We start from the raw sequence: 23,411 nt of genomic DNA on the forward strand, positions 1-23,411 counted from the left end.
CACAATGCACAGGACAGCTCCCCATAATAAATAATTATCTGGTGCCAAAAGTCAATAGCGAACAAGGTGAGAAACCCTGTTAAGGACTTCTATAGTTACATAAAATCTGGTGGATTAACCAAATTGCCAAAACTCAAAAATTCATAACCAAATGATACACCTTCAAGAAAAAACAAAGTATGTCAATATTATCTTCAACACTGTGAAAGTCTACTTTAGGTTATGAGGTTTACCATAAACCTCATAAATGTAACTAACAATTACAAGATAGCCAGCTTTTTTCACAGATAGAGATGGAGGCTAACTACTGATAAGTTCTCATAAAGTGGACAAAACAGTAACCAAACATTAGCAAAAATACTAGTTTAAGCTTATGTCACTAGTTTCTCCAAAAACGGGCTGTGGAACCGTTAGTCTCTCCTGTTTCCTGCAAAATGTGCTCATCAAAAGCCTCGTGCACGAAGGCCTGTTTTTCTGGGCAGGGCTGAGTATTTAAAAAAGTAAGACTAATGGGATTTTCTAACAATAAGGTAACAGTAGCAACTACTGTGGACACGACGGGAAATTTCATCACAGATGTTTACCATTTACTTTCAGGGGTGTCGCGTATGAGGTCTGCAAACCACTGGCTCGGGATCTGAGGGTTTGAGCTTCCTACAGATCTGGTGCTCAGCAGCACGACCCTCTCCATTCTTTTGGGAACAAACAACAACAAAACCCGTTTCCCACAGAAACAATACGCCCTGACAACAGGCCCGCTGAACCGACCGTCCTCAAATGGAGGAAAACACTAACCATCAGAGCTAGAAAACGTTCAACTGGAAGGCATTTCCTCTGCGAAATTGCTCGCCCGTCCTGTTTTAGAACATGCAGCTGGCATTTCAGACCTCGGTGCCGGACGACTAACTGCGGGGAGGGAGGGTGAGGGATGGGGAGGCAAGATCACCCCCGTTCGCCCCACATTCGTAGTTCTAAGGGCGAGGGACGAATAGGGCGTCGGGAAGGTCTTTCTGCACGACCGGGTGGCTCAGGGACGTCCTCATTTTTCCTAATTAGAACGTGGGTCCGTCCGTCTCGTCCACAAGGCTCCTTGCAGGGGTCCCAACGAAGCTTGCAGGCCCGGCTCCCCCTCCGAATCCGGGCCTCAGGTGTTCCGCCCGGGCTTCTCCTGGGCCCTCCCCTCGCCACGCAGCCTCCGGGGAGCGCAGCATCCACACAAAGAGGCTTAAGCGGTCCGAGAGCCCGGCTGGGGGAGAACGGCCGCCGGTCAGAACTTGCAAACGCGGAGGCAAAGCCCCAGAGCCTCCCCGCCCCGGGAGAACCTCTGGCCCCAAAGGTCGTTCCGTCCTGCTCTGCCTGGCCCAATAACTGTCCCTCCCGCGCCTGCACTCACCCAGAACCAGCCGCGCAATGTCCGAAGGTAACAGCATGACCGAAGCCGCAGCAGGAACCGCAATAGGAGACGAGACTCAGGTGAAAGCCCACACACCGACAGCTCCTGCGCCGCATCTCCCGGTTCCAGTGGCGGCACCGAACCCGCGGCAATTTGGCCCGCCTCTTTCGCCCCACGTCCGCCAATCGCTTCCGCCGGAGAAAGAAAGGCGCCGAAATGAAACCCGCCTCCGTTCCCGTCGGAACTGTCGTCACTTCCGTCCTCGCGTTAGGAGGGGTGGGGCTGAAGGCGGCGAGGAGGTGGGATGCAGGCGCCGGAGCCCAAGTCGGAGGGCGAGCGGAGAGCTCAAGTTCGCATGCCATTGGCGGGCGACGCGCAGGCGCGTTCGCTCAGACGAGCCGAATGTTTTGAGGGGAGCGAGGGCAGGAGGCGGAGAGCGTGCGGGGGTCGTCGCGCATGGGCAGAGCGTGCCCGCTTCTGGGTCACTCTGACTTCTTCCTCCGGACACCCAGGCTGTGCGGGCACGCCGCGTTTGAACCGGAAGCGGGAATAGTGGGTGTCTACTCGGCTGGAGCCGCTGTGGACGCGGGGAAAGGCGAGTGGAGCGGGATTTAGGCTGCAGCCGCTGCCTCCGCTTTGGGAAATTGCACTCTGGCCGTTCGAGTGCAGCGGTAGGTTTGCGGCGAGCAGGCAGCGGCTTCTGCGTGAGGGTACTTGAGGGGCGTCCAAGCCATTTTGGGCCAGCCCCCTGATGGCCGGTGTACCCTGCTGCTCTCTAGAGGCGTATTATTCCGCGCTGCACTTTCTCCCGCTCTCTCTGCGATCCCGTAGCGGACTTAGCGGAGTTAATAGCCGGGACTCTTCTGCCAAATGCCGCGTTGAGTCCTGCGCGTCCCCTTTCTCTGTCCCCGTATGGACCAGCTGTAACTAAATGACTTGACTAATCATGCCCCCCCTCTTCTTTATTAGATGTGATCTACGAGCATCTGTTGAGGTTTAAACTAGATTGGCGTGCGTTGGAGCGCGGAGTGTGGAATTTCTTTTGCTGGAGCTGGAATTCTGGCTGACATCTGCAACCGCGCTGTACAGTCTCCCTTGTGATTATTCTGGCCTGTGGTGAGCACTCAAGAGCGTTCGCTGTTGTTCTTGCAGGGTACCGAGAAGTTTTAGGCTTTTTGTTTTGTTTTGTTTTGTTTTAAAGAGTGGCAGAGGGAGGGACAGTGAGGATCCCAGGCCGGCTCCAAGCTCAGCGCTGGGCTGGATCGAACGACCCTGGGATCATGACCTAAAAAGAAATCGAGAGCCCCATGCTCAAAGGACCGAGCCACCCGTGTGCCCCGCTGGGCACAGGAAGTAAAAGGACCCTTAGAGCTCAGGGGGATAATCTGAGAGAGAACTGTGACGGCAGAGGAGCAAATGAGGTTGTGTGGTAAGACCTCCAATTGTTCAGTGGCCACTGAACCCGGAGGGGTATGGTAGGGGCCTTGCAGACAAGGGGAAATGCATGTAAAGGCATAAAGTGTGGAAGGTTTCTGAAGCTCAAGAGTGAGGTCTGGCGTGGATTGAAAGATGTGGGCATTTTCAGCATGGTGGGGTCTTAGGGATGGATGAGACAACCCTGGGAGAGCATAGGTTGAGAAGTAAGGACACAAAGATCCTCTTGAAGGTGTGGGTGGAAGAAGAACCAGCAAAAAAGATTAAAGAAACAAAGGGAATAATGATAATTGCTAGCAATGGTTGGGCATTTGCTGTGTTCCAGGCGCTGTGTTAAACACGCTCGTGCACCCTTACAAAACCTTTGAAGTAGGCACCCTTACAATACCTTTGGTATTGTTTTTTATTTTATCGTTGACAGAACTGACGTTAGAGGAAATAGCTATCTTGCTCAGGCTTATACAGTTTGTAAATGGCAGGACGAGGATTTGAACCAGTATAATCTAAGTACAGAGCCCACACTATTACACCGGGAAAGAATGGCATGCCAAGGGCAGAATTGTATGCGGGAAGATGGGGTGTAGGTATCATTGTCAAATTCTGTAAAGGGACCAACTTGGTGGAGATCTAAAAAGGGACATTGGATTTGCCATTTCAGAGGCTGTTGCTTAGGAAATGTGTATTGTTTAACTGCATGTTGGTAGTGGAATGTAGATAGTTCTGGATGAATGTATTAATCAAATTCTACCTGATCTGTTGACTCTTTTGCTGTAGCTGACTGCTTTGTAGTTCTTTGGTTTTCTTTCACTTCCTCCAACATACCATGCACTTTTCCATTTTAAGACCTTTTGGTGATACTAGTCTCTGCTGCAATGTTGGCCCTCTAGCTGTTTCATTGATTGGCACCCGTTCAGATCTTGGCTTTGTTGTAACCTCTGCTGGGATGTGTTCCCTGGCTCCTTATCAAAAGTGATCTTCTCCATTGTTCTTGTATATTGTGTTTCCTTTGAGTCATATATCAGTTTGGAATTATACATTTATTTTTCAGTGTACTCGTTTGTCGTCACTCTCCCTCACCACTTCTGACTCCACAAGGGTAGGATTTGTGTCTCTTACCCGTAACATAGTACCTCGAACACAGTTGTTGCTCAGTAAATGTTGCATGTATCAGTGATTGAACATTTCCTGATTGGACTGTTGTGTTTTCTTGAAAGTAATCCATTTTTGGGAAACGGAAGAGAGAAAAATAGAAGGAAGCCAGCAGAAAAATCACAGCTTTAAAAAAGAAAATTTGAGGGCTACATCTTCCTGGAAGTGTCACGTGGTCAGTAAACATGTGATTTTTTTTTTTTTTTTTTTTACGTTACAAACAACACGTTTAGTATATCTAGAAATAAATGTGCCTACCTTTATGGTTCTTTGGATATTGCTAAGGTGTTTTCATTGGTTACAATCCCAGTTTTGTTTTCCATATTGACTCACTCCAAGAGGGTTTTAAGCTAAGAGTGAGTAAGAAGGGGGAAGAGTCCTAGATAAAATTGTGAGGAATGGAAATGAAAATAGCATGAACATGAAAATAATAGTTGTTTTCCCCGAGAAGTTTACGACCAAACAAATAAGACTGTCAAGTAAATAACAACCTGTAATCCACAGCAGTGTAGAGGAGGTTGTACTAGGGATAAGAGTCAGAACAACCAATGAATAAAAATGAAGAAGTGACTTAGACTTTTCTACCAGTGCAATAGGTAGGCTCATTAGGTAGTGTGCCTTCACTGGATGTTAAAAGAGTGTTGAAATAATTTTGTAGGAGAGATTTCTTTGTACGAAGATTGGACGTGTTCTCTCAGTTCCGGTTTTAAGATCCTGTGAGTGAAATAGCAGCAGGGAAACATACTTGATCCTTAAAGAATGAGTAGAATTTATGTGAATGCATGGGTAAAGGACACCCCCCCCCCTTGCCTCTTGAGATAGGTAATACACAAAAAAAGGTACATATTTTCTTTGTAAATATTTATAGTCTAACAAAGATGAAGCTTCTTTGTAAAGTGACTCAAAATTAATGACACGAAATGCTTTTCTTATATGAGTTCTTTTAAAGGTCATCAGAGGTAGGCTTGATTATGTTCAAAAACCTAAGAGGAGAGCTACAGCAATGGCATTCAAGCCCAGTAAGATGTAGTTGATTTTTGACTTTTGCAAGGGATATCTCTGTAGTATTTTTTTTTTAATTTTTTTAACATTTATTTATTTTTGAGAGACAGAGACAGAGCATGAGCAGGGGAGGGGCAGAGAGAGAGGGAGACACAGAATCCAAATCAAGCTCCAGACTCTGAGCTGTCAGCACAGCTAAGCATATGACTTCAGCTCAGGTCATGATCTCACTGTCTGTGAGTTCAAGCCCCACATCAGGCTCTGTGCTGACAGCTCAGAGCCTGGAGCCTACTTGAGATTATGTGTCTCCCTCTATCTCTGCCCCAACCCCACTCATGCTCTGTCTCTCTCTCAAAAATAAATAAACGTTAAAAACAATTTTTTTTTTTAAGTGAGAACCATCAAGCCAGTTGAGACTTAAGTGCTAGGCAAGGTTTGCCAGCTCTGATAACCTCCTAGCTATCAATTCCAGAGCACAGCAAATTAAACTTTTGGCTCAACAAATGACACATCGCTACATATAAGAAAGGGTGCTGCTGTTAAAGTGTTAAATCCTTGGGTGCCCTTTTCCTTGTTCTTGACCTGTCTGTCTTCTGTTTATCTTTTACGTTTTAATAGAAATATCATATACATGGAAAATCCGATAGACTCCACCAAAAGTCTGCTAGAACTGATACATGAATTTAGCAAAGTTGCAGGATACAAAGTCAATGTACAGAAATCAGTTGCATTCTTATACTCTAATAATGAAGCAACAGAAAGACAAATAAAGAAACTGATCCCATTCACAATTGCACCAAGAAGCATAAAATACCTAGGGATAAATCTAACCAAAGATGTAAAAAATCTGTATGCTGAAAACTATAGAACGCTTATGAAGGAAATTGAAGAAGATATAAAGAAATGGAAAAACATTCCGTGCTCATGGATTGGAAGAATAAATATTGTCAAAATGTCGATACTACCCAAAGCTATCTACACATTCAATGCAATCCCAATCAAAATTGCACCAGCATTCTTCTCGAAACTAGAACAAGGAATCCTAAAATTCATATAGAACCGCAAAAGGCCCCGAAGAGCCAAAGTAATTTTGAAGAAGAAGACCAAAGCAGGAGGCATCACAATCCCAGACTTTAGCCTCTACTACAAAGCTGTCATCATCAAGACAGCATGGTATTGGCGCAAAAACAGATACACAGACCAATGGAATAGAATAGAAACCCCAGAACTAGACCCACAAACGTATGGCCAACTCATCTTTGACAAAGCAGGAAGGAACATCCAATGGAAAAAAGTCTCTTTAACAAATGGTGCTGGGAGAACTGGACAGCAACATGCAGAAGGTTGAAACTAGACCACTTTCTGACACCATTCACAAAAATAAACTCAAAATGGATAAAGGACCTGAATGTGAGACAGGAAACCATCAAAACCCTAGAGGAGAAAGCAGGAAAAGACCTCTCTGACCTCAGCCGTAGCAATCTCTTACTTGACACATCCCCAAAGGCAAGGGAATTAAAAGCAAAAATGAACTACTGGGACCTTATGAAGATAAAAAGCTTCTGCACAGCAAAGGAAACAACCAACAAAACTAAAAGGCAACCAACAGAATGGGAAAAAATATTTGCAAATGACATATCGGACAAAGGGCTAGTATCCAAAATCTATAAAGAGCTCACCAAACTCCACACCCAAAAAACAAATAACCCAGTGAAGAAATGGGCAGAAAACATGAATAGACACTTCTCTAAAGAAGACATCCGGATGGCCAACAGGCACATGAAAAGATGGCTCAACGTCGCTCCTCATCAGGGAAATACAAATCAAAACCACACTCCGATATCACCTCACGCCAGTCAGAGTGGCCAAAATGAACAAATCAGGAGACTATAGATGCTGGAGAGGATGTGGAGAAACGGGAATCCTCTTGCACTGTTGGTGGGAATGCAAATTGGTGCAGCCGCTCTGGAAAACAGTGTGGAGGTTCCTCAGAAAATTAAAAATAGACCTACCCTATGACCCAGCAATAGCACTGCTGGGAATTTACCCAAGGGATACAGGAGTACTGATGCATAGGGGCCCTTGTACCCCAATGTTTATAGCAGCACTCTCAACAATAGCCAAATTGTGGAAAAAGCCTAAATGTCCATCAACTGATGAATGGATAAAGAAATTGTGGTTTATGTACACAATGGAGTACTATGTGGCAATGAGAAAGAATGAAATATGGCCCTTTGTAGCAACGTGGATGGAACTGGAGAGTGTGATGTTAAGTGAAATAAGCCATACAGAGAAAGACAGATATCATATGTTTTCACTCTTAGGTGGATCTTGAGAAACTTAACAGAAACCCATGGGGGAGGGGAAGGAAAAAAAAAAAAAAAGAGGTTAGAGTGGGAGAGAGCCAAAGCATAAGAGACTCTTAAAAACAACAAACTGAGGGTTGATGGGGGGTGGGAGGGAGGGGAGGGTGGGTGATGGGTATTGTTGAGGGCACCTTTTGGGATGAGCACTGGGTGTTGTATGGAAACCAATCTGACAATAAATTTCATATATTGAAAAAAAAAATAGAAGTATCATGTCTCCTAGAAAAGGTCTCAGGGACGCCTGGGTGGCTCAGTTAGCTAAGTGTCTGACTTCAGCTCAGGTCATGATCTCGCAGTTCCTGAGTTCGAGCCCCATGTTGGCTTCTGTGCTGACAGCTCAGATCCTGAATCCTGCTTCGGATTCTATGTCTCCCTCTCTCTGCCCCTCCCCTGCTCACGCTCTGTCTCTGTCTCTCAAACATAAATAAAACCATTAACAAAAAAATTAAAAAAAAAAAAAAGTTCTCAGAACAATAAATTACATGTTTTCTATTTTTATCCCACTGCTGCACACAAATTTAGATGTTTGAAGCTTTGTTTTGATATATTTTAAGAAAATCTCAGTTGAACATGGAAACGTTAAGAAAAACCAGTGTATGTTTGAGCACAGTATATCTCTAGTTGTGTAGTTTGACCTGCCTATGTATTAATACCACAATCCGAAGGTCTAAAGTAATTTTGCATGTATGTATTTTTTACAGTGACGTTTTCTGAAATTCTGAACCATGAGTCTAGCACTTAACGATCTGCTTATTTGCTGTCGTCAATTGGAACACGATAGAGCTACAGAACGAAGGGTAGTAAATTCCTGAAATTTTATATTTCCTTGTAGTAGGTGTGTGATTGGCAACCCATTACCATGTTCTTCTTCATTTTCAGAAAGAAGTTGAGAAATTTAAGCGCCTTATCCGGGATCCTGAAACTGTTCAACACTTAGATCGGCATTCAGATTCCAAACAAGGGAAATACTTGAATTGGGATGCTGTTTTTAGGTATTCCATTCTAATTTCATTTTAGCGTCTTTAGTTTTTGCTTTCATTTTTATTTGTTGTGGTATTTTTGTGTATGTAGGTGTTACTTTGCTCCCTATATACAATTGTGCTTCGTATATAAAATTGGTGCTTAACATTCATCTGATACATAAGTTTTAAAGGATGTTCATGTAGAAAAAGTTACATTTTTTAAGTCATTTGATCAATAAAAGGTCTTAGACATATCTCACTCAAGATTAGAGAAAATTCTGGGGTGCCTGGGTGGCTCAGCATGTCGAGCGTCTGTTTCTCGGTTTCAGCTCAGGTCATGATCTCACACTTCATGAATTCGAGCCCCATGTCAGGCTCTGCGCTATGCAGATTTAGTTGATTTTTGACTTTGGCAAAATCCTCTTTCTTTGCTATTTCCTACTTGGTGCTTTCTCTCTCTAGAAAATAAATAAATAAATAAATAAATAAATAAATGAAAGAAAAGATTAGAGAAAATTCCTTTCATACTAGTTAGTTCAAAAGTCTTAATTTCTAATTCGAGAAAAAAATTAAGTTATAAAAAGTACTTTATTATTTTTGCATCTTTTAAAGCTTGTTTATTTATTTTGAGAGAAAGAGAGAGAGCATGCAGGTGGGTGAGGGACAGAGAGAAAGGGAGAGGGAGAGAATTCCAGGCAGGCTTCGCACTGTCAGTGCTTGTGGAGTTTGACACCCAGGCTTGAACTCACAAACTGCGAGATCATGACCTGAGCTGAAACCAAGGGCCAGATGTTCAGCTGACTGAGTCCCACCCGCACCCCTGTTATTTTTACATCTATATTGCTGTAAGTAACTGCCATATGTTAAATTTTAACAATAACAAACAAAATTCAGGATTCAGGCATTGGAAAGACAGAATTGATTAGTGGACTGGAGTGGCAGACAGAATTGATGCTTTTTTACATTAAAATATAATTTTTAACTGTGAAGTCTGTAACTAGAAATAGATCGTAAGACTTAGGGCACATGAGTGAAATATTTTAAATTAATAGAGAATACTGGGAAACGTGAAACAACATTTTCAGTCAAGGAAGTTGTTAGTATTTAGAAAGAACACTTTTATTTTTACTGCGTATTTGGTACTGGAATGACTTACAGATTTCAATGCAGATAACATGAAAAATGCATGCTTCTCTTCCTCTGGTTAGTTTATTTCAAACACCACAACTATAGTTATTATCTAAAGATGACTTTTGCGTAAACTGTTCAGATCGGTCAGAGATGCACTTGGCACTTTCAGCTAATCATGAATATTTTCTAGGCAGCCTTTATTCCAAAGGTAGAAGTGTTACCAACTGCTTAGGGAAGGTGTGGGTTGTACAGAATAACAGGCAATAAAGAATCAAGAGCCCTAAAACAATTGTAAGCTTTTAATAATAAGGTGAAAAAGCAAGCAGGAAAGCAACAGAAAATCACGGAGGCTCCAGATCCAGACCAGACTTTAAGCGGGTGTGGTGGGGCTTAGGCCTTGAAAGAGAAAATTGTTTTATTTAGCTGGTACATTGATGGCACATTGTGGCTTGTTCTCTGTATAATGGCATAAGGACTTTTTAGAATTGTTGCAATAATTTTTTTTTTTAATGTTTATTTTTGAGAGAGACTGTGTGAGTGGCGGGGTGGGGGGGGTGGGGGCATGCGCAGAGAGAGTTGGAGACATAGAATCCGAAGCGGGCTCCAGGCTCTGAGCTGTCAGCACAGAGCCCGATGTGGGGCTCGAATTCACGAGCTATGAGATCATGACCCAAGCCTCAGTCAGCCGTCCAACCAACTTAGCTACCCAGGCGCCCTGAACTGTTGTAATAATTTAAGCATTTAATGAGTTTTCTGAAATTCTACTTTGTTTTCTTGAAGATTTTTACAGAAATATGTTCAAAAAGAAACAGAATGTCTGAGAACAGCAAAAGCAGGTGTATCAGCCTCAACACAAGCCACCAGGCAGAAAAAGATGCAAGAAATTAGTAGTCTGGTCAAATACTTCATCAAATGTGCAAATAAAAGTAAGTGCTGTTGTTAGTTGTAACGAGCTGGTTTATTAAGAGTTACTGTTGCCTGAGTCTGGTTGTAATGTGTTGAGGTAATAGTTGATGCTAACTCTAATCTCTAGTACATATCATGGTTTTTAATACTATAGATTTAACTATTTGGATGAATTTATGCAAGCATGGAATGGTAGTGCCTGGATTGAAAGATTAAAAATTACTGTTCCAGCTGCCCGTTCTTCTTCTTGGACCCCCTCTATTTGTTCTTAGCACTTAGGTGGCCTTAATGATGAACATAACCTTTTGAGGCTTTTTTTTTTTTTTTTTTTTTGCTATCTTTGAATAGCTTTGATAGTAGTAAAAACTTGTCTCCCTTTGTAATTTATTGCTTCTGCCTTCTCAGGTAATAAAGACGCATCCTAATAAATTTTTTCAAAATGGTATCCTTTGAGGTATTTGAAGTTAGCCATGACATTTTCTCTGAGGCTTTTTCTCTAAGCTAAACAGATAAACTTCCTTCAGCTCGTATGACCTAGTATTTGTGTCAGTCTCTTCTGAATTTTCTTCAATTTAATTCTCTCTCAAAGTGTGGGACTCAATTATAGGTATGTTCTGATTGGTACAGAGCAGTGCATGACTCGTATATCTTTTATTCTATACTTGTAACTCATTTTGAGATCACAGTGGCTTTCTTGGCAGTCAAAACCCACTCTTGTAACTATAACTGTGCCTTCTATTGATTAAAAAAGAAAATAACTGTGATTTTTTTGCTTCTGTTGAGCCACATATTTCCATTTTGAACTGATGCGGTGAATGCTTTAAAGAGTTCATATTTTTGAATCAAAACACAGGATCCTTGTAGGCTCATGTAAAGAAACGGGCTTCATACAATCCTGAAAGCTAGAAGCAGAAATGTTTGTGTACAGACTCTTCGGCTTAAACTCTGTTCACTCTTCAAAGATGTGGCTTTGTTGGGAATGCAAGCTGGTGCAGCCACTCTGGAAAACAGAATGGAGGTTCCTTAAAAAACTAAAAATAGAACTACCCTACGACCCAGCAGTTGCATTACTAGGCATTTATCCAAGGGATACAGGTGTGCTGTTTCGAAGGGACACGTGCACCCCAGTGTTTACAGCAGCACTATCAACAATAGCCAAAGTATGAAAAGAGCCCAAATGTCCACCGAAGGATGAATGGATAAAGAAGATGTGGTGTGTATATATATATATATATATGTGTGTGTGTGTGTGTATATATATATATATATATATGTGTGTGTGTATATATATATATGTGTGTGTGTATATATATATATGTGTGTGTGTGTATATATATATATGTGTGTGTGTGTGTATATATATATATATGTGTGTGTATATATATATATACACACATACGCAATGGAGTAGTACTCGGCAATCAAAAAGAATGAAATCTTGCCATTTGCAACAATGTGGATGGAACTAGAGGGTATTATGCTAAGTGAAATTAGAAAAAGACAAAAATCATACGACTTCACTCATATGAGGACTTGAAGAGACAAAACAGATGAGCATAAGGGAAGGGAAACAAAAATAATATAAAAACAGGGAGGGGGACAAAACAGAAGAGACTCATAAATATAGAGAACAAACTGAGGGTTACTGGAGGGGTTGTGGGAGGGGGGATGGGCTAAATGGGTTAAAGGGCACTAAGGAATCTACTCCTAAATCGTTGCACTATGTGCTAACTAATTTGGATGTAAACTGAAAACAATTAAAAATAAATTTAAAAAAATGTGGCTTTGTGATACCAAGTTTAGTTTAAGAATCAGAAATGCCATTGAGTCACTGTATATTGGACACCTGAAAGAAATATGACACTGTAGGCTATCTTGGAGTTAAAATAAGGAACTTAGTAAAATAAAAAGAATCAGAAAAGGCCAGTGTTGGTAAATGTTATTGAGTAGAAGGATACAGATGGTTAGCAAATGATATTTTAGAATGGTGGTATGAGACTTGAGTCTAAAAAGTGGTGGTTTAGGAGAAATTTATTTTTCCAGCTCTGAGATGCCAGTTGTGTGGATAGGGGCAAGCCCATGTCAGGGACTCCAGCATGGACAGAGGAAAGCTACACTGAAATACTCTGCACCTGCTTTTGCCCTGTAGGATAGCCCTGCATTTATTAAAATTTGATTTCTTGGCTACTGACATTGGGTTCTTATTAGATTTTAATCTGTACTTAGAGAGTAAGGAGAGAATGATACCCAAGCCCATTTGTAACCCCTCAGAAAACTTTGCAGCATGTAATTTTGCATTAGAGTGAAAAGACCTCAGTCACAAAATTAACAGTGGACATCACATTTGAAAATGTGTGAAAGTATCAATATTTTGTTTATAGGAAAGAGTAGATAAAATTATCAATATAAGATCATTTAAATGGTTGAAAAGTGGTTGTTTTCATTTGAAGCTTCCTTTTCTTTCAGGTTTAACTTTGAATTTTTTTTAAATGTTTATTTATTTTTGAAGGGGAGAGATGGGGGGTTTGAGTGAGGGACGGGTAGAGAGCGAGGAAGTCACAGAATCTGAAACAGGCCCCAGGTTCCGAGCTGTCACCACAGAGCCTGATGCGGAGCTCGAACTCGTGACCTCATGTGCCCTGAGATCAAGACCTGATCTGAAGTCTGATGCTTAACTGATTGAGCCACCCAGGTGCTCCAGTTTCAGGTTTAACTTTGTAACTTAAATGTCTTTAACCTCAGAACAAAGGTAGGGTGTTACTATTATGTCATCTCACTTCCTTGTGTTTTTCAAAGAGGTGAGAGAATTGATGGGAATTGAAACACATGTGCAGACTTTGCCAGACTTAGTTAGCACTGGTATTCAAAGTGTGACGAAAGAAACAGATTGAAAAAAGACAGTTGGGAAGGAACCAATAAGCATTTGGTCATTCTTTTATGTAGGCATTTATCTGCTTCTGCACAAAGCACATTTGTAAAATGTTAAGTTCTGTGAGGTTCCTTAAATCCTTTTCAGCCAACTTAGTTGTCCTCTGGAGGCAGATTTTTATAGAAAAGAATGTCAGCATAATTCTTGAGGCCTTTCTCAAATTTGGCAGAGGAAGGAAATATGTTGGGACTAAGACCATAGGGAAATGTGATTTCATCCTGACATTAATTTATGCAGTTAATAAATGTTTACTAAGCAAACACTATTTAGGACAGTTACTGGGTTGTGTTGCAATATAGAGATTAATTCCTTAGGAATATTATAATATAACAGACGTTATGGATAAGAAAATGTTACAAGGACCATAAGAGAAAGATACACAGGGTGTTAAAGCAGAGGATCGTGGGATTGTGCATTTCATGATTGGCCAGAGATGCCTAAAATTGTAATAGAGGCCACAAATGAAAATAGTACTCCGATTATGTCAGTGTGTATTTATTTACTGTAGTTTGATGGTTGTCACCGTATGAAAATGCTGAACTAGAATATGATCAGATACATTATGATTTGCGACCTGCTGATAGCTTATAACAAAAAAAATGTTAATGTGTGGTTTTAAGATTGTTAATGTTGAAATAGGATAAAATTTTAGCCGCAACATCAGTGTGATTTGCTGAAAATAAGAAACAGTTTTTAAATATCCTTTTGTTAAGAGTATATCCTTTAGTACTGAATTTTTGGGACCTCTAGTAAATAAAAGAGGAAATATTACTGCCTTACATACTTACATGCCATACATGCTGTTGTAGGATTTGAAAGTAATTTGATTTTTAGTGTAAATATCTTCCTTACAATCTCAAGTTATTCTAATGAATTCGTTCTTTTTAAAAAGTACCAAGAAACGTTGGATCATTTTAGGTCTAATTCCAGAAGTTGTGAATTATTAAGGATAGGATGAATGATTGTTTTTGCTATATATTCCCATAGAGATCAGCAAACTTCTTTTGTCAAGGGACCAGACTGTAAACGTTTTTGACTTTTCAGGCTCTCTAGTCTGTCTCAGTTATTGAGCTCTGCTGTTGTGGCATAAAAGTAGCTGTAGACAATACATAAATGAATGGATGTGGCTGTGGCCCCGTAAAGCTTTATTTCCCAAAACAGGCAGCTGGCTGCATTTTGCCCACGGGCCGTAGTTTGCTGCTCCCTGCTCTGTGAGAAAGAGGTTAATAGTAATTTCCCACATGGAATTATTTATATAGTTGTACTTCCAGGTGTTCTTATTTGTCTTAAGATTTATACGTTTTTATTTACTTGCTTGTTTATTTTTAAATAGGAGCACCCAGACTAAAATGTCAAGAACTCTTGAATTATGTCATGGATACGGTGAAAGATTCGTTTAATGGTACTGTTTATGGAGCCGACTGCAGCAACATACTGCTCAAGGATATTCTTTCAGTGAGAAAATACTGGTGTGAAATAACTCAGCAACAGTGGCTAGGTATGTTTTGAAGTTTGTTATTTTTGAATTTTTTCTGTGAAATGAAATGTCACTAAAAGGCTGGTCGGAATCTGTATCCCCCAAATGACCTGGCCGTTTCACAGTATCCTGGTAAAATGAAATGGTTACAGAATCCAACACCTAGTTTCATTTTTTAAGGACTTCCGAAGTTATTGTCTCTATCATAGGTAAGGAGTTACAGAATTGAAAGAAGCCATACCTGTCCTCAAGAACTTGACAGGCCAGTGGCAGGAAAAAACCAAGTAAACCAAAAATTCTAACACACTATGACATAGATATGTTTGGAAGCCATGACTTCACAGATCAATGACACCCAAACCCCACCATGATTAAAGTACAAAGAAGAAAACCAGTAGGGAGAGGTGTTGTAGAAGTGAAAGCAACAGAGTTTCAGGTTGGAAGGGGGATGACGTTTTAAGTGTGGTGGAAATGATAAAACACAGAAGAATCCATTGGATTAGGCTTGTAGCAGGTCACTTGTAAGGTAGCGCACATCACGAATAGCACAGGATGTACAGGCCGCAGTGACTACAAGATGAGGAGAGTGGGTGCCAGGGAGGAATCGAGTGTTTTTGACAGCCTGTAGGTGAAAGTTAGTAGAGACCACAAAGGAAGGAAGTTAGGGTCAGAGGCTGAAACATTTGAGTTTATTGATTTCAGAGGTGGAGCATTTCCGTTGCTGAGTGGGTTCAATGGGTGAGAATGGGATTTGGCTTTAGTGAAGCCACTCTTAAGCCATGTCAGAGTCGTCTAATACAACCACCTCTGAAAATCTAAAAGCTCAGTATTTTTCATTGTAAGTATTCAAGATAAATTTTGCTGACTACCTGAAAAGATGTTTGTCTGTATTATTTGTCGTCAGTTTCTCGTTTCAAAATGAGATACATGTGGATGGTAAAACCGTGACCTGATCAGTGCTCTGCATTATACTCTACTGTTCCCACATGAAGGAAAGCCTTCTGAGCTGCTGTATTAATTTCTTAGATGTCATCTGGGGCCTCTGTTGTTGTTCTGGACGTAAGGGAGGCTGTGTCCCAAATCCGACCCTCAACAAGTCTTGTAGAGAATAGGCTAGTGATATCCAGGATACTGTGACACCTGTCTATGACCAAAGTGGTCCATCCTAAGTATTCAGAGGGTTTGTGTATCTTAGATTATTACATGTAACCACGGGTCTCACTGAAACAAAGGTGGTCCTTCCTGTAGCATCCTAAGTATGGTTCCATCATCTGGCATGTTCTCTGAAACGCTCTTTTTATTTTTAAGCATACTACTTTCACTTCTCACCATCTGCCCCTTGGTTGAATTGTTTTTCTAGTTAGCTCCCTCCTCTGATGAGAACTTGCTTCTCTAATGAGGACTTTGCTCAAGAAGTGAAGTTTATGTTCAGAACCCATCTTTAGTAGTGATGTTGATGGAGCCCATGGTTAAGGATGAGACTTTTTAGAGGGAGAGTTTTGAGGAGATGAGAAGATGGCCTGAAGCCAGCCAGCATTTTCATACAAAGTTTGGAATCCGTTTGTTGATTTCTACAAAAAACCCTGCTGGGATTTTGGTAGGGATTGCACGGACTCTACTGAACAATTAAGGAAGAATAGACTTCTTAACCATGTAGAGTCTTCTAATCCATGAACATGATGTATTTCTTTGTTTAGGTCTTTGTTTTTGTTGTTGTAGTTGTTGTTGTTCTCTTCCAAAGTTTTATTTAAATTCAAGTTAGTTAATATATAGTGTTAGTATTTATTTCAAAAGTAGAATTTAGTGGTTTATCACTTATATACAACACCCAGTGCTCATTGTAATAGGTCTTTTTTGACGTAAAGAAATCAATGTTTTATGATTATCAGCATACAGGATTTGTATATTTTTATTAGATTTATATAGCAATAGTTTATAAATTGTATAATGTTAAAATTTTCAATTTCTGTATTGTTCATTACTATCATACAGAAGTACAACTGATTTTAGTGTATTAATCTTGTGTCCTGGGACCTTGCTAAAATCACTTATTAGATCTAGGAGTTCTTTTTTAGCTTCTGTGGGGTTTTGTCTTTAGGCAGTCCTGTATCTGTGTTTTTTCCATTCATTTCTGAGCTGTGTGACTTTTATTTTTTTTTTTTCTGCTGTATCTTATTGACAAAGAGCTTCAGTATGATTTTTTTAAATGGTGAAACGTACATGACATAAAATTTACCGTCTTAACCATTGTTAAGTGTACAGTTCAGTGGCGTTACGTATTATATCCACATTGTTGTGCAACCATCACCTTCCATTTCCAACACTTTTCTCATCTTCCCAAACTGAAACTGACTCCTGCAGCCCTTGGCAGCCATTCTGCTTTCTGTATCTGTAAGTTTGACCACCCTGGCCGCCTCGTGTAAGTGAAATCATACAGTGTTTGTCCTCTTGTCAATGGCCCATTTCACTCGTGTCTTCAAGGTTCATCCATGTCGTAGTGTGTCTCGCAACTTACTTCCTTTTTAAGGCTGAGTAATATTCTACTGTGTGTATATACTACATTTTGTTTATCCATTCATCTGTCATTGAGCATTTGAGTGGTTTCTGCCTTTTGGCTGTTGTGAATAATGCTGTTATGAACATGAGCGTACAAATAGCTCTTTGAGTCCTTTCTTTTGGGGGGGAGGGTGGCACAAAGGTGATTTTATTAAAGCACAGGGACAGGACAGGACCCTTGGGTAGGAAGAGCTGCCTGAGTCCTTTGTTTCAGGTCTTTTGTGTATTTATCCAGAAGTAGAATTACTGCATTATATGGTAACTCCGTGTTTAATTTATTGGGGAACCACAAAACTTTTCCTCAAGGGCTGCATCGTTTTACAGATCCACAATCACAAACGTTCCCAGTGTCTCCACACTCTTACTACCAACACTTGTTCTTTTTCTTGTTTTGATAGTAGTCCTCCTAATGTGAATGCGTATGAAGTGGTGTCTCGTTGTGATTTTGATTTGCATTTCTCTAATGACTTTAACATGTACTTATTGGCCATTTGCACATCATCTTTGGAAAAGTATCTATTCCTGTCTTCTGTCCAGTTTTTATTCTATGTATCTGTGTGTCTATTTATTTATATATTTTTGAGTGAGTGAAAGAGAGAGAAAGGGCATGAGTGAGCAAGGGGCAGAGACCGAGAATCCCACAAGGGGCAGAGAGTGGGACGGAGGGAGGGAGAGAGTGAGGGGCAGAGAGAGAATTCCACATGGGCTCCACACTGTCAGTGCTGGGCTTAAGCTCACCTGACGTGGGGCTTGATCTCAGGAACGGTGAGATCTTGACCTGAGCCAAAGTCGGATGCTTAACCCACTGAGCCACTCAGGTGCCTCCTTTGTCCAGTTTTTAATCAGCTTGTTATCTTGTTGTTGAAATGTAGGAATTCTTTACATATTCTGGATGTTAGCCCCCGATTGTCAGATATATGGTTTGCAACTATTTTCTCCCATTCCATGGGTTGCTTTAACGCTGACAATAGTGTTCTTTGGTATACAAAAGTTAAGTCAACCTTGCATTCTTGGGACATACCCTCCTAGGGCATGATGTATTATTCTTTTTACGTATTACTAGATTGAATTTGAAGGTTATTTTTGGAAGGTGATTTTTAACTATGAATTCAATTTCTTTAACAGATATGGGAATGTTTAGTTTCTTTCTTTTTTAGTTAGCTTTAATAACTTGTGTAAGAATTTGTATACTTTATCTAAATTGTTTAATGCAGGAGCGTAAAGTTGTTCTTAAACATTATTACCTTGTTGTCCTTTTAACGTATGTAGGCTTGATTTGGTATTGCCTCTTTCGTTATGGATTTCTGGGATTATTCTTCCCTTATGTTTATTTTGGGTTTAATTTGTTCTCTAGTTTCTTAACGTAGAAGCTTACATCATTGGTTTGAGAGCTTCTTTCCTAATACGTGTATTTAATATAATAAACTTTTCTCTGAACACTGCTTTGTCACATCTCACGCATTTTGGCATTGTTACATTTTCATTTTTCTTCAAGACTTGTTTTTCTTGAAAGTTCTTCTTTGACCTGTGGATTATTTAGAAGTGTGTTATTTAATTTCCACTTGTTTGGGGGTACTTTCCTATTTTTTATTTCATTTTCCCTTTTATGGTTTTTAGTCTAATTACATTATTGCCAGAGAACATACTTCTTATAACGTATTTATAATTATTATGACTTCTTTTATGGCCCAGGATAAAGTCTAATTTGATGAATGCTCCATATGCATTTGGAAAGAAAGTCTATCTGCTGTTATGGGTGATTCGTTCCGTAAATGGCAACTAGAGTCAGTTGGTTGATGGTGTTCAATCCTGTGACAGACGGGTGTGAGAGCTTGAGCGACAAGTGAGGAGATGGAAGAGCAAAACGACACTTTCCAAAGCTTTGGTCGTAAGGTGAAGGGAAAGAGGGGTCCTGCTAGAGAGGAGAGTAACTAGAGGATACCTAAATGTAATCAGAAGGATTTCATGCAGAGAGAGTGTGTGAATACACAGGAAAACGGACTGTGTTTTCTGAGAATAAGTGTTTCCAAAGGAAGAGCTCTGGGATTGTCCCAAGGAAGAGGGCAGGTTTTCTAATGAGGTAGGAAGGAAGAAACGTGAAAACCTCTCGTGGCTTTCCTGTAAAACTGGCAAGAAATGTCGACTTCCCCTTTGCTCGGCCTTGGAAGCGCGGGGTAGCTCTGCCTACCTCTCTGACCTTAACCAAAAGCCTGCCCCCGTCCTTCTGATCTCTGTGTTCTGGCTACAGTGGCCCTCATTCAGGTTCTCTAACCCAGTGGTCTCCGGACACTTTTTAACAAACAGACTGCATTTTTTTAGAGCCATTTCAGATTCATCGCAAAATTGAGCAGGAAGTACAGAGTCCGCGCGAGCCCTCACACACAGGCACGGCTTCTGCTCTCGTCAACTTCCTGCATCGGAGTGGCACATTTGTTTCAGTCCACGCACCCATACTGACCCCTCCTGTCACCTGGCATTCACAGTTGACATTGGGATCACTCCTGGTGCCGTCCGTTCTATAGATTGTGACAAATGTGTCATGAGGGGTGTTTACCATTATAGTGTCACATAGAATGGTTTCACTGCCGTGGAAATCCTCCGTGCTCTATCAGTTCATCCTTCCCTTCCCACTGATCCCCAGCAACCAGTGATCTTTTTACAGTCTCTCTAGGTTTGCCTTTCCAGAATGTGATGTAGTTGGTATCATGTGGTCATAGTACATAGTCTTGTCACACTGGCTTATTTCACTTAGTAATATGCATTTCAGGTTCCTCCGTGCCCCCTCGTGGCTTGATAGCTTACTTCTTTTTAGCGCTGAATAATATTCCATTGGCTGCATGTGCCACACTGTAATTTTCCATTCATTCACTGAAGGACACCTTGATTGCTTCCAGGCTTTGACAGTTATGAATAAAGCTGCCATAAACATCTGTGTGCAGATAGGTTTCCAGCTCATTTCAGTAAATACCAAGAAGTATGATTGCTGGATCATATGGTAAAACTTGGTTTAGTTTTATAAGAAGCTGCCAAAGCTCTCTTCCCAAATGGCCGTTATTGATTTCTACATCAGTAGAGCTTAATTTTTTATTTGTAATTACTTCTAATTTAAAAAATAAGAGTTCTAGTATTTCCTTCTCACACGGCTATGGATCATCTCGCACTGTTTCGAGAGTGCAAGCCCTTTCTTGCCTCATGACGTGTCCTCCTCTTGTTAGAGGCTACCCTTTGTTTGGCTGGTTTCTTCTCATCCTGCAGGTCTCAACTTAATGCCACTGCTGTGTTCTGGTCTCCCCTTCTAAATTTGTTCCTGTCTTTTCATATTCTACCATAGTACCCTGTTTCCTCAGGATTCTCGCAGAGTCGTGACACCGAGGCTTTTTTCTTTAATTTTTTCTAACATTTATTTATTTTTGAGAGAGAGAGAGAGAGAGAGAGAGCAAGAGAGAGCGCGCGTGCGCAGGGGAGGGGGAGACAGGGAGACACAGAATCAGAAGCGGCTCCAGGCTCTGAGCTGCCAGCAAAGAGCCCGATGCAGGGCCTGAACCCATGAACCATGAGATCATGACCTGAGCTGAAGTCAGATGCTCAACCCAGGTGCCCCAAACACGGAAGCTTTTTATCCAGGAAGGAACTTTATTTGTGCCAGCACCACTCAGTTGGGTTCCTACCCAAAGAACTGAGCACTCAACGTCACATGGCATAGGTTTGTTTTGTTTTGTTTTAATTTTTTTTTTTTAACGTTTTATTTTTGAGACAGAGAGAGAGAGAGCATGAACAGGGGAGGGTCAGAGAGAGGGAGACACAGAATCCAAGGCAGTCCAGGCTCTGAGCTCTCAGCACAGAGCCTGATGTGGGGCTCAAACTCACGGACTGCGAGATCATGACCTGAGCCAAAGTCGGACGCTTAACTGGCTGAGCCACCCAGGCGCCCCTCATGGCATAGTTTTTTAAAATACATTTTCTATTTCTTTGTCTCCCCATATATGGTAACACACATAAACATGCAGTCTAAGTAGTCTCAGTTTCCAAGGTCATGAGGGATGTTGTCACGCAGGCGGATAGCCAGGTTACCTTGAACTTTTCTCTCCCTTTTTTTCTCCCGTTAGGGAGAGGACCCTACCACAATAGTACTTTTGTGAAAATAAATAACACACTTCTGAATTCATGGGTCAAAAGAAAAGTCTTCAAGGAAATCAAAGTATACTTAGAACTGGATGAAAATGAAAAAAAAAATACAAGATGTCAAAATTTGTAGAATGCAGCTAAAGTTATATGGAAAGGGCAATTTTTATAGCATCGACTGCCCATACTAGGAAGGAGGAAAAGTCTCACATCAGTAACCTTAGCTTCCACATCAAGAAACGAGAAAGGCAAAACCAAACTCTTTGAAGCAAGTGGAAGTAAAGAAATCACTGGAATTGAAAACAGAAAAACAAGAGAGAACAATTAATTAAATAAAAAGCTGATTCTTTGACAACGTCAAGAAAATCTAGAACCGCTAGCAGGAGTGACTCACATACAAAAGAAGACACAAATTGCTGATATGAGGAAGGAAATAGATACAGTTGCATGTTTTGCAGCTATTAAAAGAGTATTGACGTACTATGGACAACTCTATGCATTTAAATGCAGCAGTTCCTTTATGGATTCCTTCTTTTTTTTTTTTAATGTTTATTTTTGAGAGAGACCGAGCGTGAGTGGGGGAAGGGCAGAGAGAGACGGGGAGACACAGAATCTGAAGCAGGCTCCAGGCTCCCAGCTGTCAGTGCAGAGCCTGATGCAGGGCTCGAACTCAGGAACTTTGAGATCATGACCTGAGCCGAAGTCAGGTCTTAACCGACTGAGCCACCCAGATGCCTCTGGACCAGTTCCTTTAAACCACACCCTATCAGAACTCACCCACTGTGAAATAGATACTCTGAATAGTTATGAATCGATAATTTAAAACCACTCATAAAAGACACTGGGAACAAGGCAAGGATGTGTGCCCTCCCCACTCCTGTTGAGCCTTGCAGTAGAGGTTCTAGACAGGGCAGTTAGGCCAGGAAAGGAAATAAAAGGCGTACAGATTAGAAAGGACTAAAGAAAACTGTTCCAGTTTGCAGATAGCATGAGTGTCTATGTATAAAGTCCTAAGGAATCTACATTTAATTTCAAATTTTTAACTCCAGAAGTCCTTTTAAATATCATGTTCCTTTACTATTCATTCTTTGAGCTTTTCTGTCTGTTGAATTCATGGAGGAAGTGAATCCACCTGGAGGCATGTCCTACAGCCTTTTTTTGAAGAAGTTGGACTCTTTGCTTCTGAGACTTCTGTTGACGGCTTATACTGTTTTTTTTTTAACCGCTTGCTAGGATAGTATGTGGGATTCTATGAGAATTGGGATCAACTTCCCTGATCTAACATAAATGCCCTAAAACTTGAGCTTTAATCCAAGACAGTTGGCTTTCTCATTTCACCTCTCTGCACCTACCAACTAATAAGAGTAAGGTAACCACTCCTGTGTTCTCTTCTCCACGTTTGTGTGTATTAACTCACAGTTTTACCGTTTAGGTGTTGTATGTCGTGATGAAACTTTGGGAAGCACTGATGTAGAGTTGCATAAATTGATGTCAGATACGATAGGAATCATTTGAACGATCATTTTCTTTACTATCATGTTTGAGGTATTTATATTGTCCTTATTCTTTTGTATTTGATAACTGATTGTAAACTATTTTTGCAGAATTATGTGATATTATACAGTTGAAAAGGCAGATACCCATGGTGTTAGTCTTACTTTACCAGCCAAGGACTTTGTGTTTTTCTCTTTATGGGAAGAAAATCCTGCATTAGCAACTTTGGTTTTCATTGTTTTGGGAGATGATTCTCAATGCATTTCAATGTTTCTGCGTGTCTTATGAGCAGACACTGGCTGCTTTATTCCTGGCTTTTTTTTTTTTTTTTTTTTTTATGTTTATTTACTTTTTGAGACAGAGAGACAGAGCATGCGTGCGAGACAGGCAGAGAGAAAGAGGGAGACCCAGAATCCAAAGCAGGCTCCAGGCTCTGAGCTGTCAGTACAGAGCCCCACACAGGGCTCGAACTCATGAGCCGTGAGATCAT

The 23,411-nt window shown here is 40.9% G+C and overlaps 2 protein-coding genes and 1 long non-coding RNA gene across 9 annotated transcripts in view; 1 reads left to right on the forward strand and 2 right to left on the reverse strand.

Annotated features, from left to right (window-relative positions):
* The window catches only part of LOC102959646 (protein NPAT), a 54,209-nt gene extending 52,285 nt beyond the window's left edge, over window positions 1-1,924 (reverse strand). The window contains 1 exon segment of the mRNA XM_007077670.3: window positions 1,394-1,924. Coding sequence (XP_007077732.2) covers window positions 1,394-1,430 — 37 coding nt within the window. The 5' untranslated portion in view covers window positions 1,431-1,924.
* A 59-nt stretch (window positions 1,925-1,983) lies between these two features.
* ATM (ATM serine/threonine kinase) overlaps window positions 1,984-23,411 on the forward strand; it is a 128,947-nt gene continuing 107,519 nt past the window's right edge. For 4 of the 7 annotated variants that reach the window (XM_042958872.1, XM_042958875.1, XM_042958876.1 and 1 more), the window contains exons 1-6: window positions 2,422-2,509; window positions 4,042-4,151; window positions 8,046-8,141; window positions 8,224-8,336; window positions 10,218-10,363; window positions 14,606-14,770. In XM_042958872.1, the coding sequence (XP_042814806.1) occupies window positions 8,070-8,141; window positions 8,224-8,336; window positions 10,218-10,363; window positions 14,606-14,770 (496 nt within the window). In that variant the 5' untranslated portion in view covers window positions 2,422-2,509; window positions 4,042-4,151; window positions 8,046-8,069. Of the gene's footprint in view, window positions 2,065-2,421; window positions 2,510-4,041; window positions 4,152-8,045; window positions 8,142-8,223; window positions 8,337-10,217; window positions 10,364-14,605; window positions 14,771-22,859; window positions 22,973-23,411 lie in introns of those variants that run through there. The other 3 variants (XM_042958878.1, XM_042958873.1, XM_042958874.1) reach the window with 3 other exon arrangements.
* Window positions 10,975-15,030, reverse strand: LOC122231279. The gene is made up of 2 exons (XR_006208468.1): window positions 14,991-15,030; window positions 10,975-11,343 (listed from the first exon to the last, which is right to left on the reverse strand). It is a non-coding gene; the product is annotated as an uncharacterized LOC122231279 (long non-coding RNA).

Source organism: Panthera tigris, chromosome D1, assembly GCF_018350195.1.
Source record: "Panthera tigris isolate Pti1 chromosome D1, P.tigris_Pti1_mat1.1, whole genome shotgun sequence".
Classification (NCBI taxonomy): Eukaryota; Metazoa; Chordata; class Mammalia; order Carnivora; family Felidae; genus Panthera; species Panthera tigris.